General features: G+C 39.9%; 2 protein-coding genes across 2 annotated transcripts in view; one reads left to right on the forward strand and one right to left on the reverse strand.

Moving 5' to 3' along the window:
* LOC309823861 (uncharacterized protein C9orf85 homolog) overlaps positions 1 to 12,750 on the reverse strand; it is a 61,515-nt gene extending 48,765 nt beyond the window's left edge. Inside the window, exon 1 of the mRNA XM_082656478.1 lies at positions 12,479 to 12,750. Within this exon, the coding sequence (XP_082512604.1) occupies positions 12,479 to 12,580 (102 nt within the window). The 5' untranslated portion in view covers positions 12,581 to 12,750. The remainder of the gene's footprint in view (positions 1 to 12,478) is intronic.
* Positions 12,751 to 13,619: 869 nt separating this feature from the next.
* ABHD17B (abhydrolase domain containing 17B, depalmitoylase) overlaps positions 13,620 to 19,121 on the forward strand; it is a 37,315-nt gene continuing 31,813 nt past the window's right edge. The window contains exon 1 of the mRNA XM_082656347.1: positions 13,620 to 13,675. The gene's annotated coding sequence lies outside the window, so the exon portion shown is untranslated. The remainder of the gene's footprint in view (positions 13,676 to 19,121) is intronic.

Raw genomic sequence — 19,121 nt, forward strand, 5'->3', positions numbered from 1 at the left:
AACACCATGAAGGCCAGAACAAGGTCTTATTTTCATCTCCTTATTGCTTAGCACAGACACTAAATAATGGGCACTTAGACTTTAAAACTTTAATGATGGGGACTTCCTGGTGGCGCAGTGGTTAATAATCCACCTGCCAATGCAGGAGACACGAGTTCGAGTTCTTCTCCGCGAAGATCCCGCATGCCGCGGAGCAACTAAGCCCGTGCGCCACAACTACTGAGCCTGCGCTCTAGGGCCCGCCAGCCACAGCTACTCAGCCGGCGTGCCGCAACTACTTAAGCCCGCGCGCCTAGAGCCTGTGCTCCGCAACAATAGAAGCCAACGCAGTGAGATGCCCACGCACTGCAACAAAGCTTAGCCCCTGCTTGCTGCAACCAGAGAAAGCGTGCGCGCAGCAATGAAGACCCAACACAGCCATAAATAAATAAATTTATATTAAATAATAATAATAATTGTAGGAAATGATTTTTTTTAAAAAAGAAGAAGAAGCCTTAGTAAAATTTGACTGATTTTTTCTTACTGGGTAGCAAAAAGTAGGCATTAATAAAGGTGTCTCTAGAGAATCCCTAAGATGAGTGTTAACTACCAAGATAAACCAGGATTTTTATTTAAATATACCAGGGAACAGCCAACGAAATCATCATATGAGGGTCAAAGAACCATCCATGGTTCAATAATAAGGAGTTTAAATTAGAGCAACAGCATCACATATGTAAAAGTAACCATAATATTCTTTCATATGGATGATAAATGACAACTTATCCCATATGACTATTCTAACTTTATTAAAAATTAGATCTAGCATTATGTCCTACAAGCATTCACATTTACAGGAAACATGATATCATATTACTATAATGTCTTGTGATAAGGGCTAATGATGGTATATAGAACATTCACAAATACAAGTATATACTATGATGTCAGGTATATTATTCAATTTGATGACTTCAGGAACATGAGTAATTTCAAAACAAACAAGTCAGCCACCTGGTAAGACAGGGCTGAGCATTTAGTAATATATAAATCTTTACAGAACAACAAAGCATTTAAAATAATCCCTAGTGTAGCTTGGTATTTCATATGCGTGTTGTAAACGGCCTTCAAAACCAGGTGCAATTAATATAAAGCTACAACAGAATTCTAATGCTGATGGGCCATCACTAAAAATTATTATACATGTATACTTCTATCACCTACAAGAAGAAATACTTCTTTGTTAATAACATATAACTCTGCCAAAGCAAAAACAAAAAAGAAAATGTGTCATACAACTCCGTTCCGTAAGGACAATTTGAATAATTACATTAACTTTAGAATATAAATCTAACTATTCCAGTTAGAAATGAACTTGATAAAATATCTAAGAAAATATGCACCATAAAGTTCTAAAAATGTAATTCAACCTCATAAGTAGATAAATTGGAAGACATTTAGGACTGAGGTTGAATCAACTCCAAAGCTAAAGGAAAGTTCAAATTTACTCTTGATAGTTTTAGAAGTCAAAAATCCTAAAGAGACCAAATCAATCACTTGGAAAATCAAATCACACCAATTTCTTTCATCCCAAAGAAGGATTATATCAAGTCGTGTTGTACATTTAAGCAGTTAAGATGATCCATCAGGATGCTTGCCTACATCCACTAATACTATTTCTGTAAAGAAAGGCTGGTCATCCAGGCACCTATAACTCTCTCTCCTTTGACTCCAAAAGCCGTGACTTTAAGGTTATTTAAAAATACTTCATATTCATCAAGATAATGGTTATTAGAGGAGAGAGTTGTGGTGAATAGTAGAGGTCAGTGACATTCTCTTGATCTGAGTTGACTGGGTTCAGTTTGTGAAACTTCATTGAACTCTATTATGATTTTTGCACTTTCTATATGTTGTATGTTATACTTCAACAAAAGTTTAATAAATGAAAATGCTCCATATTTACCTTTTTTCACTTTTTAGAGTAGTTACTAGTCTGAGATTCCTGAATGAAGGATACATACCATACTCATCTTTTGCAAATGCTTGCTACATAACAATAAGACAGATGTCATGTCAATAAAGACAGATGAATTAACAAAGACCAACAATCAATTATACAATGTCAATAAGAACTACTTGATTTGCATTCCTTCATTCCAGAGCACTGAACTGCTGCTACATATTACGTAGTACACCATGAGTAGTTAAAAAAAAAAATGCTTGAGCCCCTCCCGCCAGAGGTAGATGGCATTTGTGTATGTACACGTAAGAGAGAGAAAGAAGCCAAGACATATATACTAATAACTAATAAGACATGCATTATATGTGTGGTGAGAGCAATAAATGCCACAGGGAAGGAGTGAGACATTCCAGTGGGATTAACCAGGAAGGGCATTACTGAGGGCGTAGTACAAGCATGATGAACGTCTTAGTAAGATGAAGGAATGGACCAGCATTTACAGAATACTTAACACTGCACGTCAGGTACCATGTGAGCATTTTCATAAACCTTACTTAACTTTCACAATATAGCTAAACCCACTAAGATCTTGACTAGTTAAGAAATTTATCTAAGATCACAGAGCCAGTACATACTAGAGAATTTGACCTAAATCTTTTCACTCCAAGATCAATGTCTTTCTACCACACCATGCTGCCACTGTCTTGAATAAGAGCTTGATATCTGTGGCCAAAAATCCAAATCTGAAATCTGACAAAAACTGATAAAAAAAAATTTTTCCTACCCAATGGATGCACTTCAAAATATTTTTATTCTTCAAAGTAACTGGATCAAAACCAAAACAAAACAGACCACATCTATGTATAGGAATGATGGCCTAAATTGACAGTTTTGGAATTCTAATTCACAGCTTGAGATCAACCTATTCGACTATCCTTTTTGGTAAAAAGGTCTCAGTCAACCATAGTCTTCTAACAAAAAGCCGACTACCAAAATAATGAGGTTATGAAAATTAAGATAATTTAACAGTTGACAGTCTTGCTGACAAACTGAAACACAGAATGTGAGAAAAGGCCAAGAATCAAGGGTAATTCCTACATTTTGGTTTGAGGAACTGGGTAAATAGTGGAGTTGTTTACAGAGTTGGGAAGCACAGGAGGAGGAAAAGGTTTGAAAGAGAAAAATTAAGAGTTCTTTCTTTGCCATGTTAAGCTTAAGAAACCTTTTTGATATTTAAGAATAGAGGTCAAGTAGGTAGTTAAATATACAACTTTGCAGCTTAGGAGAGAGGTTGGCCTGGAGTTCCAGATTTGGAAGGTATCAGCATAAAGATGGTAAAGTCATGGACTGAGCTGAATGAAAAAAATTATTTCAAGACAGTGCTGGAGAGGCAAATGCTGATCAACTGAGTGAGATGAGTACTGAGCATTAACAAAGATTTGGCAACACAGAGATCGATGACCTTGACAAGGGTGCTTTTAGTGGAATGGTATGTACAAAAATTATTTAAATAGGGATAGAACAAAATGGGAGGTAAAGAAATGGGAGATCCAGGAGCTTTTCTTATAAAGAAGAAAGAAGTAGGGTGGGGCCAGAAAAGAACATGGGTTTTATCTAAGGAGGATTTTTTTTTTAATTGAAATAACCCATTACAGATGGAAAGATTGATGATGCAACAGAACATGGACAAATGAGAATTCTTAAGCCTTTAAGTCCTAAGGTAGGCCAGAAGAAATGAGCTCTAGGGTGCAAGGAAAGGGACCAGTCTTATGCAGAGACAGGCACTTCATCCACTGTAACAGGAAGGAGAGTGTATGGGTGTAAGGCCAACTGGCCCGAGGCAGGGGAACACAATCAGATTCACAGGTTTCATCAGACCGAAATTCTCCGGACCACCCAGTTCCAGAAACTGCCCTGGAGACATTCCGGACCACCCAGTTCCAGGAACTGACCTGGGGACTTTGCACCCGGCCCAGCCTTCCCGCCTTTCGAGGGGCGGGACTAACGGTCCCCTAGGATACCCGAAAAGACCACCAAATAAGGAATACGCTGCGCCCTCCCAGATTCACCACACCCCTTTCCCTTCTTCCCCTATAAAATCTTGCCCAACCCTCGCCCGGGTGCGACTTCTCTGGCCCCTTTCTCTCGGACCAGTGAACCTCGCCCGGGAGCGCTCCCTAATAAAGCTCACTTGAAGCTTTCCTGTTTCGCGGTGCCGTTTGTTAAGATCCGACCTTACAATGGGTACAGATGCAGGTAGTTTGGTAGATATGATGGTGGATAGAAAGCTGGATCTAAGCAAGGTTAGGATTCTGTCAGGTAAGTACCACAGAAGGAAAGAAGGATAAGGGATTTGAAGTACATGCAAAAGAGCAGTTGTGCTGATAGAACATGGTCTCCAAGCTAGATGAGGGAAAAAAGGACATGAATGAGGTGCAGTGGAAAGTGGAAAACTTAATGTACATGAGCACCCAGTGGAGTTAAAAATTATTTGAGGAATAAGGAAACCAGGTAAGTAGACAGTGGGTTTTTTTGTTGTTCTTTTTGTTTGTTTGCTTGTTTTAAGTTTATAAGAGGAGCAGTTACCAGCAATGAGGTTTAACATTTGACCATGGGAATAGATTTCTGAGGTGGGGGGATCTAAAAGCTGTGAGATCAGATGTTTGATTATCCATGTGGCTGTAGCAATCACTAAGTCTAATGACAGGAAAACTGTGGAAAAGCAGTGAGCCGGGTAGTAACGAGGAGGTAAGGATGGATCTGGAGGGAAAAATAGTCTGATGGCATGCATTTCAGAAGAGCTGGGGTTCTGAGCAAGGAAAAAATGGACTAAAGCAACAAATGGGAGAAAGGGTTCTAAATGAGGGGTTGAAGATGTGGGGTGAAAAAAACATCATTACTTAAAGACTATAGGGAAACAAGAGTTCCCAGGAATAGTCAGGGCAAGAAAGTGAACGAAATTTTATTTTCAACACTATGTCTGTTTGATGATAGTAAACTATCAGTTCCAGGAGGCAAATTGGAAGGGTTAGGGGAAGGGGACATTGAAAAGTTCAAGGATTGTATGAAGTTAGGATCTACATAAAGCAAATGAGTATAAAATTTCCCAGCAAAAATGGCCAACTTGGGAATCCTCGACACTAAAAATGCAACCGAAACAAATTAACAAACACCTTTTCTAAGCTTCATGAGAGCAGTTCAGTATCTTTCCAATAAATTCCCTTTTTGCTTAAGTTAGCAACTAAAGAATCCTAATGATAATCACCTGCATGTAGAGGGCCTTGCATACATAGACAAGTTCAGAAGAGGAATGTTTATTCAATTCATTCAGTATATTTAAGTGCTATTTGGCCTGGAGTGATAAGGAAAATCTCAGAAAGGAATCTTAGGCATGTTAGCTATCCGTTTATCCCCTTTCTCATTTCATTTCTTCCTTTCACAAAAGTCAATGGTGAGAAAAAGTTCAATAACAATTAGGCTGGAGTGAGCGGGCAGCAGGGTTGCTCTGAGGACAAACACAATTCTCTGTACACCTGCCTGTGACCTCACAAAAACACTTGTGCAGGTGTGGAGAGTCCTATAGCTTAAAATAACAAATGCCGCAGCAGTCTGTAACTGTCATCCCTGAGGTTCCTTGTCCAACTGCGCCACTCCGTACTACACAGTGTTTCTCCAAACGGAAAATAACCCATTTGGGGAAGAGTTAATATACATTACGACTTTCTCTCTCTCAGGTGAACTAATTTACCTAGATGAAGAATTCTGAGAATACTTTATTTCTAACAGGGTAGTATTTAACTTTATGTAGAAACAAGTGTTGACAATGTAATTATAAAATTTTATAATCCAACAGTGAGTATGGTAGTATTCCTTAACACATAGACCAAATCAAGACAAATTAATTTCAGTTGTCATTCATTGTACATAAAATGAAATGTCTACAACATACGGTTGATGTAGAAAAAACCAACTGTAGCAGGCATCAAAAATAAGAAACATGCAAAATCAATTTATTGGCTTCAAGTGGAAGCACCTTGGGAATGTAGGTATAATGAAATATCCCAAAACATGGATGAGATTATTTTGTGTAAAAGACAGGGAATACTATACTTCAAAACATTCAAAGTAGTGAATATTCACTAGCACTATGACTTTTATTTAGTACAATACTCTTATGTATCATAATGCCCCGCACACCATAGATTAAATCACCTTGTCAATTGAAAAAGTATGTTGAATTTAATAAGAAGTCAATTGGGGGGAGGATACATTTAATTTCAATCCATGTAATAGACAGCCTTGGTGAAATATATCAAAGAGCACTTCCCAATCTGGAAGAAAGATCAAAGGGGGTCCCAGGTGATCTCCAGAATGCCAAAGATGGTTACCTTGAAACTACAGTGGAATCTATTTCTGCCCAGCTGCAGATTTGTTTAATGGCTACTCACTCATTTAAACCTTAATTGTTGAAATGCATTGATTAAGAAATAACACTTATTCCCATGACTGGCACTTCATAACTCATACCAAAATTACTCACATCAGAGATAACACAAACCAATCTGAGACCATTTCCTAAATTACAACATCTTTGGGCTCGAGGAGATAGGACAAAGATCCCATATGACTTGATTCCAAGCTACCTGAACAAAATGAGCCTTACCAATAGTATCTTTTCCATAGCAATGTTTTATTCATTCATCTTACAGTGTCAGGCATCATGGCCAACTAAATTATTATGACTCTATCCTGGAGTCAATCTAGGAAAAGTAAGATCCAAGCTCAGTAATCTTTTTGTTGTTGTTGTTGTTGTTGTACGTGGGCCTCTCACTGTTGTGGCCTCTCCCGTTGCGGAGCACAGGCTCCGGACGCGCGGGCTCAGCGGCCATGGCTCACGGGCCCAGCCGCTCCGCGGCACGTGGGATCTTCCCGGACCGGGGCACGAACCCGTGTCCCCTGCATCGGCAGGTAGACTCTCAACCACTGCGCCACCAGGGAAGCCCCGGGCTCAATAATCTTATGAACAAGATCCACTTTGTTTTTTCTTTGTTTTTTATTTTTTGCCACACCACATGGCTTGTGGTATCTTAGTTCCCTAACCAGGGATCGAACCCACGCCCTCAGTGGTGAAAGCACAGAGTCCTAACCGCTGGACCACCAAGGAGTTCCCAAGATCCACTTTGTAACGACCATCTGTATTTCTCTTACAGAGAGACAATATTTAACTTAAGGGTCATGACTGGAGTTTGTAGATAAAAGCTTAAAAAATGGGAAAATATTAGAAGACAACTATTAGAATTAATTTGACTTATGGTTAGCTAACATATTCAATATGACAGAATGTCAACCTGTCATTTGTTTTCTTTCTGGAGAAGTTAAAAAAATAGTTTTCTTTTTAAAACATACTGATAATAGGTAGTATTCCTACAACTTCCCCAAACAAAAAGCAAACAACAAAAACAGAACTTCATGACATCTGAGTAGTTAATCAGTCATTCTGCGGTCATATCTGTTTATAATTGAGGTAAAATTTATATCAGTGTCATGCACAGACCTTAAATGCTCAATTCAATGAGTTTCAATAAATGCTTGTGACCTTCATGTTTCCGTCACTCCAGAAAGTTGTCCTGAACCCCTTCCAGTCAATTCCCCCACCACCCAAGGCAACTACTGTTCAGATTTCTATAGATGTGAGAAACACCTGACTTCTTTCCTTCCACACGATATTTTTGAGATTTACCTACATGCTTGCATGTATCAGTAGCTTTTTTTTTAAATAGCAGAGTATTTCATTATATGATTGACACAATCTGTTTATCTATTCTCTGTTGAAGGATATTTGTGGGGGGTTTTGTTTGTTTTTTGTTTTGTTTTGTTTTTTTGGCTATTGTGAATAAAGGTACTTGTAAACACAGAATCCTGTTCTGCTGTATAAATGTAATCATATCACCTTAAACTTAAGACAGCTTTCTGCCTAAACTAGGAGCTGAGGGTCTTGAAGGAATTAGCATCGGCTTTCACACAAAATGAGTGAGGAGCCCCACCCCTGCTCCAGAGCCCTGGCTGATTAGATGGGACCTGCTCCAACCAGCCCGTATCTGTGATATGTGACACTCCAGGGGGCCACACTTTATGAGAATAGACTCTTTCCCCCGAACATTTCAAACAGGTAGTGTTTAGGGGTAGTGTCAATAAAGCTCATCTCTGTTCCAACCCTAATCTGGTATCACATTGCTTCTATTATAGACAAAAACACAGTATTCAAAAACAACAACCAACACACAGACACAAAAAGGAACTTTTAATTTACCCGTTCTTTAAGGTCTCCCAGCACAGGCTACACCTAATCAATGCATAGCCAGCCACATGCTATTAATATAACTTTGGGCACATCATTCACCTCTGAGTCCTAATTTCCCAAGATGCAAAATGGGATAACGGTAGCACTTGTCTTAGGGTTATTTTTGAAGATCAAATTAGATAATACATATCAAGTATTCACAGATGCTAACATACTTAAGTACATAGCATTAGCTATTATTAACAAAACTTTATTTCCAAAACTATTTAGAGAGTATAACCTCAGATTTTCCTTTTCCTTCTCCATTTCAAGGTAGTAACAAGAGTTGCCCAAAATGAGTGTGTTCCCCCCAAAATTAATTCACATTTAACTGGTATTATGTAAACCAAAGTCTACAGCCAGGGAAGTTTTGGCTAAATAATTTTTTTTTAAACTGCAAAACATCTAAGTGTTTTATGCTAATATACACTATGACCCCCTAAAAGTGAGATCTAGTATTGACCACGAAATTGACTTCTGCCCTAACAAAATCATGTGATCCTGTGGCTCTAACACTTTCAGACATGCTAGTAAAAACAATGCTGACTACACATATGAAACAAACAGCATCCTTAAGAAGATAATATATGCTCTTCCCATTTCATTTAGTTAAATGCTATCCATCCTTCACACCTCAGGGAAGCCTTCTTAAACCCTCCAAACTTACTCAAGACTTCCTGCTAGATACTCTCAAGGTTCCCTTAGACTTTTCCTTCCTAGCTCTTACTGCCATTTGTATTAACATACTCAAAAAGATTATTTGATTAATGCCTGTCACCTTGCCCACCAAACTATAAGCTTCAATTAAAGGCATGGCTGTATATTATGCTCAACCTTATACCCCTAGTATCTACCACAATGTCTGGTACCAAATAACTGATATGGAACAAATATGTGAATACAAGAATTCACTGCAACTTTATTTGTCATAGTGAAAAATTGAAAACAACTCAAATGTTTATTAATAGGAAAGTAATTAAATAAGCTACTCTACATATATATTATAGAATATTATACACCCATTAAAAAGAATGAGCTTAATCTCTATGTTCTGACATACTCAATTTTCTAAATGAGAAAGGGAAAATGCATTTTATTTCATATGTACTATATTGTGCATAGATGTCTAAAAACATACACATCTAACTCTTAACAGTGACTACATCTGAAGAGGAACAGGCCTGGAAAAAGGTACTTTCACTTTTACACTTTATACATTTCTCTGTTGTTTCAATATTCTTCAACAAACATGTATTTCTTTTCTAATTAATTTTTTAAGCTTTGAGCAACTGCAAGTCCACATAAATTATCATATGCTTTATGCTTCCACAAAGCAAAAAAACCCAACAGAACTGGGGCTAAAATGTGGCTTTTTCTTGGTCCAGTGTTCCTTCCACTACACATTATTGCCTTTCCAATAGGGGACACAAGCTTGATACAATCAATATTTTAGTACCAAATGACTAGAAGAGATTTAAACCTACTCCCCTCTCCACCTCACCTCTGCAAGTCATGAGAGGGCACTGCAGGCCAATGGCCATAGAGGCTTCTTTTAATAACCCCAGTGACAGGGAGGTTACAAAATTCTAGTGCATGCTCCTCACTATTAAGACAATTCCCTTATATTGAGCTGAAACCTATCTCTTTTACTTTGACCCGTTGGTTCAAGTTTGGCCATTTGGAATGCGAAGCTTCTCTCCTCTTCTGGAATATATTCAAGTATATGAAGACAGTTATCACCTGTGTCTTTTTGGGAGTGGGTGCTTTACTTAGATAAACTTTCCAATAAAACAGCTGTCATTATCCAACTTCTACTTTCAGTGCTGACAAACTGCTTGGCAGACGAGGAGACGGAGAACCATCATGTAAGACTATGTCAAAATAATGAGGTACAAGTAGTCAATTGTTACTACAATCCTTCAAGGAGAGTTACAGAGAATCATGCACATCTTACCACTCCTTTATTAGATGTTGCTGAATAAAACATCTTTCTGGTATAAAGCACAGGAATGAAGACAGGGTCAGATGCTTCTGACAAAATCTTGGCTTTAGACAGCTACACATAGATGGTTCAAGAATTTGCCATGAATGCAGCCAATTATTAGTCCTCCATCAGACAGATGAACAATCAACCTAATGATCTTCCTCAGTAAAATATTTCTTGCTGTTTTTGTTAGAACCTCCAATAACAAAGCACCTGGTGGTTCTACCAATGGACGAATGAGACTTCCTCACTATTTAAAAGAGACAAAGGAATTAATGATAACAGTGATAAACAAAATGAAACTCAGGAACTGAACTTGAGACTCATGAAAACATTTCAGACCATAATGACATGGTTGTTAGATAACACCAGAAAATACACGATGAAAAGTACAGGAAGTCTAGGACGAAGTACTAGAACAAGAAGTACAAGTTCAAGAAGTCCTGTACTTAAAAGGACAACAAGAACAGTAAGCAACACTGTACCTAAATACTTATTAAAACTGCTTTTTATCACCTGATGAAAAACAATCAGCAGTAAATGCTTGTGAAAAGACTTAGAGTAAGAATACAGGGCAAGATAGACATCTATTTGGAATAGCACAGCTTTTTTACTCTGGTTTACCTATTGATGACAGGCACAAACTTGGGAAAGTCTTCCCAAACGTTGCTCCAGGTTTTCCTTCTGAATCTGAACCTAATTAAGGGAAAGGAGAGGTCCTCTGAGCGCCCAATTGAAAATATCCCTCCTTATTCTTCTTTACTCAACTGTGATTCCCTTCATCATAATTTATAATTATATATCTCTGTGCTTATTGTCCCATGACCCAGAAAACCATAAGTTCCTTGAAGGCAGAGTCAACTCTTTTGAACACTGTATACACATGCACATGGGACCCTGTACATGAAAGATGTTCATTATATATCTGTATAGTGAAGACAGAAAGGAAAGAAAAAGGAAGTCACTGGTTACAATGAACTGTCACTTTGGGACTTCCCTGGTGATGCAGTGGTTAAGAATCCGCCTGCCAATGCAGAGGACACGGGTTCGATCGTCAGACCTGGAAGATCCCACATGCCGCGGAGCAACTAAGCCCATGCGCCACAACTACTGAGCCTGCGCTCTAGAGCCCGCAAGCCACAACTACTGAGCCCACGCGCCTACAGCCCGTGCTCCGCAATGAGAAGCCCACGCACCGCAACGAAGCGTAGCCCGGCTCGCTGCAACTAGAGAAAGCCCGCACTCAGCAACAAAGACCCAACGCAGCCAAAAAAAAAAAAAAAAGTTACTTTTCTTGCGTAGCCAATGTTGGGAAATTTATCACTTGTTGGACACTAATGATCCAGATCATTTATATATATCATTTAACCTCTCAACAATACAGGCGGGTTTCTCATTTGAGACCAAAGTAAGACTCAGAGAAATTAAATATTTAATAACTTGCTTAAGCCACACACCTAGAAAATTTGAGCTCCAGTTTACGTTAACGTCAGGTTTATCTGATATGATGGCGGCTGCCCCCAAGCTGCTCTTGTCTTCAATTATCTCCCCTCCATACAGCTAAGTGAGGAGAGAGAAATACTTAACAGCAAATTAGTAGCTGTATACAACCCAAGACCTCTGGCTATCTATACAGTCTGAATTTCCTTCCAGCTTAAATAAATCTGCTAAATAAATATAAACAGCAACACAAGCAGTTTTGCATTCATCAAATAATTTGATTCTCAAAACAATCTTACAAACGAGAGAGAAATTCCCATTATGTTGGTGTGGACACTGGGGCTAAGAGGGCTTAAGAGCTTTCACATTCTCCCTACAAACCTATGGGCCTGGGATTTTCCAAAAAGAAACAGTGACTGCATAAACCTGGTGCAACATTTGAAAAAGACACTAGCGTCATAATGCTCGTTTTCCTACTGCAAATATGTAATCCAAATGGGAGCGTTCAACGACTCAATTTTCCCTTTGCATTTTAGGTTTGATGAGGGTCCCGTTCATTCAGTACAATTAGTCAAATGTTCACCGCCAAATATATTTACAAGGAGACAACACATCCAGGTCAAAGAAAAGGCTACACTGCAGCCAAAACTAACTCTGGGCTGCGGTCCACATTTGCCCTGGCCAACTCCTCTCACTTCCTGAGAGCCAACTCCTCTCACTTCCACTGAACCATTCCTCCCTGGAGTCAGATTTAGTGTAATAGGCAGGCTCCTACCTTGGTCTGAACACTCTTATCAAACTTGTCATTTTTGAAGCTAAACGTATTCTGGTGCCTCTGAGGCCTGGAACGAGCCACGTTCCCCTTCTGGGAGCTCATCGCCGAAACCACAACCACCTCGAGCTGGGACAAGGAAGATGCACCCAAGCCTAGGGTACCAGGAACTATCTCCACGGAGTTCACGCTTCTGCCTCCGACCCGGAAGGAACTTAACCAGCATTTCTGCCTCCGCCTCCGGCATCCCACGTGACTCCTCGCGGAGGTCAAAGGACACCTTTCGGCCCTGCAGCTCCAGCAAGGGTCTTTTACTCAGCCCAATCTCTACCCCTCCCCATCCGCGAAGCCTCTTTCTCAAACCCGGCGAAAAATCCCACTTTCTTCGAAGCGAGAATTCCCCCATTGGTCCGAATGTGGCAGTCCGCCCAAGTGAAGGGGAGGGAAAACTTTGCTCCTATTGGCTCTTCTTTTCCGCAATCCCCGCCTCCTGCCGACTCAGCTCGGCCTCTCCGGGCGCCCTACTCCTCTGGGCGGCTTGTGATTGGTGGAAGTCGGGCTAAACTGGACTCCGTCCAACCCCCGGCCCGCTCGCAGGCTGGAGTCCGGGTCAGCCTTGGCGCTTTCGTTCAGTCAGTGACCAAGTCCTAGCTTAGTGAGCACTCTGCTAGCCCCTGGGTTCCCTTCCAGCCTCCTTCCCGCCACGAGAGCGAACCCCGCTGCCGGCAGGCCGAAGGGGAGCAAAGAAAGGAGGATTAAAAAGAAGAAAGACCTGACTGGGTCTGGGTGGTGTCTGCAGTGCCAGAAAGGGAGGTGGCGGCGGCTGCGGCAGCAGCGACCACGGCCGCGCGGGACGTGAGGCCCAACAGCAGCCGACGGCGGCGGCGGAGGCGGCCGCTCCAGCGCCTCGCGCCGAGGCCGTTAGTCAGCAGAACGCGAACCCGTGTGGAGGAGCAGGGCCGTCGCGAGGCGAGACTCGGGAGCGCGAGCCGGCCCCCTCGGGCGCCGCCGTTCTTGCTCGTCCCGGCGCCGGGGGCTGCCGCCCTCGTCCCCCCTCTTTGGCCGGGCCCGCCCGCAGGCCGGGAGAGTCGGGCGGCGGCGGCAGCAGCGCGGATCGCGCCTCGTAGAGGACAGCGCGGCGGCAGAGGTTCTCTCCTGGCCTTTTCTGCCTGACGCCTTGCCTGCGGCCCTCAGGTGCAGGTGCGTGGGGCCACGGGGGGCCGGGGCGCTGCGGCTGGGCTCGGGGAGGGGGCGCTAGGCCCGGAGCAGCAGCGCGGGAGGGACGAGCCCGGGCCGGGCGGGGGGAGGGGAGCTGGAGGCGTCTTTGTTGTTGGCGACTGGGATGCCTCTCGGCGCCGGCAAAGGCGGAGAAGCCACTCCCGATCGCGTCTGGGTTTTTGAGAAGATTCTCTGTTGGTTCGGTGAAGGGGAGAGGTAGGAAAGTCTTCGTAGTCGGTGAGGCTGCGGGAGTCTGGGGGCGGGAGAGGGACGGACAGACGGACTGGCAAAGGTCTTGGGTCCTTCTTGCAAAGAAGGGCCTCATTTCATTCCTTTGCTATTCTCCCTGTGGACGGAAAGATGGGTCCAGGTTCACTTTTCGCTCCCTGGCTCATTGTGAGAGTCGCGACGCCTGAAGGCTGTCTCCTGGATGTCCTCGTGTGTGCCAGCCTAGACTTTAGCTCGTTTGTGCACCGCGCTTGGTGATTTGTGTATTCTGGTCCGCCGCCGTAGGGTGGTTTTCTCTCGATGGTTGAACTCTACTTGTTTTCGAACTCTAGGGTAGGCTCATCAGGAATTGTTTTTGAATTGAAAAATTAGAAGTTTTCTTTGGAATTTTTTTTAACCCTGAAACGAAAAGTTAGATTGTACTGTTGTGAAGGGCTTTTGTAAAGAAGAGAGTTTAACCCTGGCTTCTTATTCAAAAAAAAAAAAAGAAAGAAATGTTCAGAGCTTTGATCCGTGGAGATTTCTGCCAACGCCAGGATATAACTTTTTTAAATGACTCATAGATTTAAGTCAGCGTGAAGTGGATTTGTTAAGCAGAAGGATGAGTAACGGAATACAGGGAGGGTGACCTTTAAATTTTGGCTGTTAGCTTACAAAAAGGTATTCATGTTTAAAACTTTTCTGTAATATGCAGTACTTGATCCGTAAGATAATTCATTGAATTCTTTTTAAGGCTTCAATAAATAAAAAGTTTGGAAATCTCGCGTCATTTAAAACTACTAGTCATTAGGTAATGAGTCTGAGTAAAAAGTCAGGTACATGGTGTAAGATCATTCATCTGTTTACATTAACAAAAAGACTTAAAATAAAATGAACTTTTCTCTATGAAGAGTTTGTCTCATACGTTTATAGCATAAACTCATTTGGGTGATTTATCTAATATCTAATCAGAGCCAATATTTTGATAATTATCATAATTGCCAGTGTTCTAATTTGGGTGCCCAACTCTTTGGTTGGGAGTAGGGGTGGAGGCTTACTTAAAGAAGAGCAGTGGAGATAGACATGTTTCACCTTATAAAAGAAATAAGGTCCCTGTTGTGCAATAATTGCTATATTACTTGAGATCCAGGAGGAAACCCTCACCTATATTTTGACCTCTCTTTTCTCTTGCTGTAGAATTAATAAGGTTAATTGTCAAGGATAGGATTAGAGTTTTAGCACGCCTAGGCAGTTTTAATCTTGTCACTTGCTGTGCAGTACTGTAGTTGATAAGTGGCTTGTTTCCTTGAGTATCTTTGCCCATTTTGAAACGTGCATGACATCTGACAAAGAATTTTCTATTTCCTGTGACATACAGAATTGCCATAAAGCATTATGGCAAAGTAATGTTTTTGGTAGTTTAATGAACACAGAAGAACTAGGCAGTTAGTGTCTGTTCCAAGTTTTGTCGCTGAATTGGTCTACAGCTCCAGGCAAGCTATCCCACATCTGAGTCAGTTTCTCCATCTGTAATATAGGACTAATAAAATGTGCATTTGCTCACTATGTAGAAAGGGCAGTGAGAACCAACAGTTCCTCTGGTTATGTGACATTGATTGTTTTAGTTAATAAGAGTACTTTTTAATGCAATTTTGTTTTGGTATCATGAATTTCAGTTCCTTGGTGAAGAATTACGATAAAGAAACATAGTTATAATAGGGAGACTGTCTATCCATATGCCATCACTTAGGAAGTGATAAACTCAAAATTTCTCCATTGTTAAGAAAATATAATTTGGTGTCATATCTTTAGAATCAGTGATGACAAGAAAATAGAGTGACAGATTGACTTGCTTGGTTTGTTTACTGATAGATTTTATTTCTAATATATCCAAGGTTTTGCTCTTAATTCTCAAAAATTACTCCTACCTACTCCTACCTTTCCTATCCTGTTAAAGATTTCTCACATAGCAATATGGCTCTCAAACCCAGCCTTGTGAGTTGGAGAGGAAAAATGATGCTTTATGACTTTATTACAGATGAAATAAAGCCTAGAGAAGTTTGTTATTTGAATTGCCTAAAGCTACACAATTTGTAAGAACCAGAACTGAGACTTGAATCTGGGTCTTCTGACTTCTAGTCCTGAATCTTTGCTTTGGAGCAGTGTTTTCCAAACATCTGTCTAGGCCCAACAGTTTTCGCCAACTGAGGTGAAATGAGAAATAATATAGCAATGTAAGTATTGATAATATACAATATAATGAATATTCATGCACTCATTACCCAGTTGGAAAGTTAAAACTACAAAACAAAGCTTCCTCTGTACTTGGTACCCCTCTTAAATCCTATTCCCTCTTTTCCCCACTCCCAACTGCTAACATGCATCCTTCCGTTTATACTTTACTACATTCCTTTATATCCATGAACCCTATATGGTTTTTCTTTGATTGGTTTTAAGACTATTTAAATATGAATTTTGTATCTGTAGCTTGCTTTCTTCACTGATCATGCCAAGATTTATCTATGTTTATTCAGGTAGCTCTAGTTTATTTTTACTGTCATATGGTGTGTGTTTCATTATGTGACTGTATCAGGTTTCTGTTGGTCATTTTAGTTGTTTCCAATTGTTTGCTTATTAAACAGTGCGTAGGGAATATTCCGGTGTATGTTTACTTAGGTGCATGTGCAAGGCTTCCTCTAGGGTAGTGGTTCTTGAACCTATATCCCATTTTTAAAGTAATATTTTACAACTTCCTCATTACTGTTAAAATGAAATTCATAATAATAAACTTACATTCATATTTTAAATAAAGTAATGCCCTGACTAAAATAAAGAAGTAATTTATAACAAAGTAATATATTGCACTGTGTCAATGCTCAGGCTCAACCACACTGTAATCTTGCTACCAAGTGTGATAGTAGACCAGTAACATTAGAATTCTGGGAGCTTGTTAGAAATCAGAACCTCAGGCCCTACCCTAGTGATTCAGGTGCTGAATATTAACAAGATTCCCAGGTGAGTTGAGTGCACCTTAAAGTCTAAGAAGCACTGCTAGAAGAAATAGTAGTAGTAGATACTTTGCACGGATAGGATCACCATGAATAGGACAGCTGCTAAAGCAGATTAAACAGGTGTGTTGAATTGGCCATTCAAATACCAACAGAGGCACTGATACTGATAAGGGAGTTTCTGAAATAACTAATTTCAGTAACGTTGGAACAAAAATAAAAGTGCAGTCTTCTCTCTTTACGCAAGGGTTGCATTCTTTAAAATCTTCACCTATATTAAAACAATACAAATATACTTTGTGTTAAATCCTATTTATTAATATTTGACCTTATTTTTTCCTTCTGTTCCCTTAAATGATTGTCCAGCAGAATGTTCAAAAGTCATGGGACGTGTCACAGCATTATCTTTACACACCAAGTGTGCCTTGTGTCCCTGGTATCTATACAGTAGTACCCCATTCGTTACAACAACTAAAAAGCCATTATTGAGAAAGATTGCACTGGGATACAAATCTAGTAGTAGATTGCTAGAACACAGGGTAGGAGCTGCTTCTTCAACTTGATTTGATAACTACCAGTTTTCTCTCCAGAGTGTTTGTATCAGTAATGGATTAAAGGGTCTGTTTTCTCACCTTCCAGATACTTTAGACTTGTTAAGTTTTGACATTATGAGGAGTATGAAATGTTACTTCATTGTAGGTTTCATCACACTGTTGAGAACACTTTCATTTATTTTTTGGCTATTCATGTTCCTTCTATGAATTGCCTATTCTGTTTTTCTACGGGTTTATTTTATTGATTTGTAAATGCTTTTTATGTATTCTGGATAGCAATGCTTGGTAGGCTTTACAGATATTTTCTAGTCATTTGCATGCCTTTTCACTTTAAGTATGGTATCTTTTGGTAACTAGATGTTCTTAATTTTAATGTCAAATTCTTCTATGATTATGCTTTTTCTCTTTAAAGGAAATCTTCTCTATCTTGAGATTATAAAGATTCTGTTATAGTTTGTTTTAAAAGTTTTACTTTTTCACATGTAAATCTTAAATACACATGGAGCTATTTTTATAAATGAGGTGTTTGTGAATCTAAATTTACTCAGTAAAAATGACTACCCTTTATACTGAAATTATTTTTATGTTAATGTGTGCTTATGAAATTATAGTGATAGTATATTATATTTAGTTTGTAACACCCCTTTGTGGCAAAATTAAAACTTGTTAACTCTTTTGTCATTCCAATTTTTTTTTTTTAATTTGGATCGAACACACACGCTCTGCATTGAAAGGCAAAGTCTTAATCACTGGCCCGCCAGGGAAGTCCCCAATTTGACTTTTTTAATAAAAGGTTTGGGAACCACTGCTTTTAGAGTACTCTGATTCCTTTTTTCATCTGTGTCTCACATTCGGCCTCTAAAACATCACAGAAAGTGAGCAGGTACTCTAAGGTACTAATCTTTCATCATTTGCATCTCCACATTTTACAGTTTGTTTTATGTGTCTTGTCATCACTTTTTATTCTGCCTAGAATTTTAAAAATGATACTTATTATCCTAATTTTTTAACAGAATTTCAGACTAAATTCAAGTATTTTAATGTTAATTTGGCTCAGATGTAGGTCCTGTTTTGTTTTCCCAGGAATTAAAGGTGAAAATGGTTAAACAAGTCCTTGTACAGTTAAAGATGAAAAGTGGGAAAGGAAGAATGGGCCGGTGTCTACTATCAGTTACTCTTCTAGGTTTGAGGGGTGCATCTGTAAACAAAATAAACAAAGATCCCTAACCTTCTAGAGCTTACCACCTAGCAGAGGACCATACACAATATGCACAATAAATATCTAATATGTTAGAAAGCGATAAATAACTTCTAAAGAAAAGGTAGAGAATGGTAAGGAGGAAATCAAACGAGGAAGTTTTGACCTATTAAATAGGTCTCCCTTTTGAGAAGGGGAGAATGAGCACAATGTGCAGTGAGGGCATTAACCATGTGGATAATCTTGGAAGAGTGGACAGAATATAGTCAAGTTAAACCTATGTTCCTGGCTCTCCCATTTAATAAGTTGTGTGAACTTGGACAAGTTGATTGACTTAACCTGAAGCCTTGATTTCTTCATATGTAAAGGGATGATAACCTGAGAAAAGTATTATTAAGATTAAAGGAGATAACAAGTAAAAGCCCCTACCTCCTTCCCTCCCTGCCCCAGCCCCCTGCCAT

This window comes from Grampus griseus (assembly GCF_964374135.1).
Source record: "Grampus griseus genome assembly, chromosome: 6".
NCBI classification, from domain to species: domain Eukaryota; kingdom Metazoa; phylum Chordata; class Mammalia; order Artiodactyla; family Delphinidae; genus Grampus; species Grampus griseus.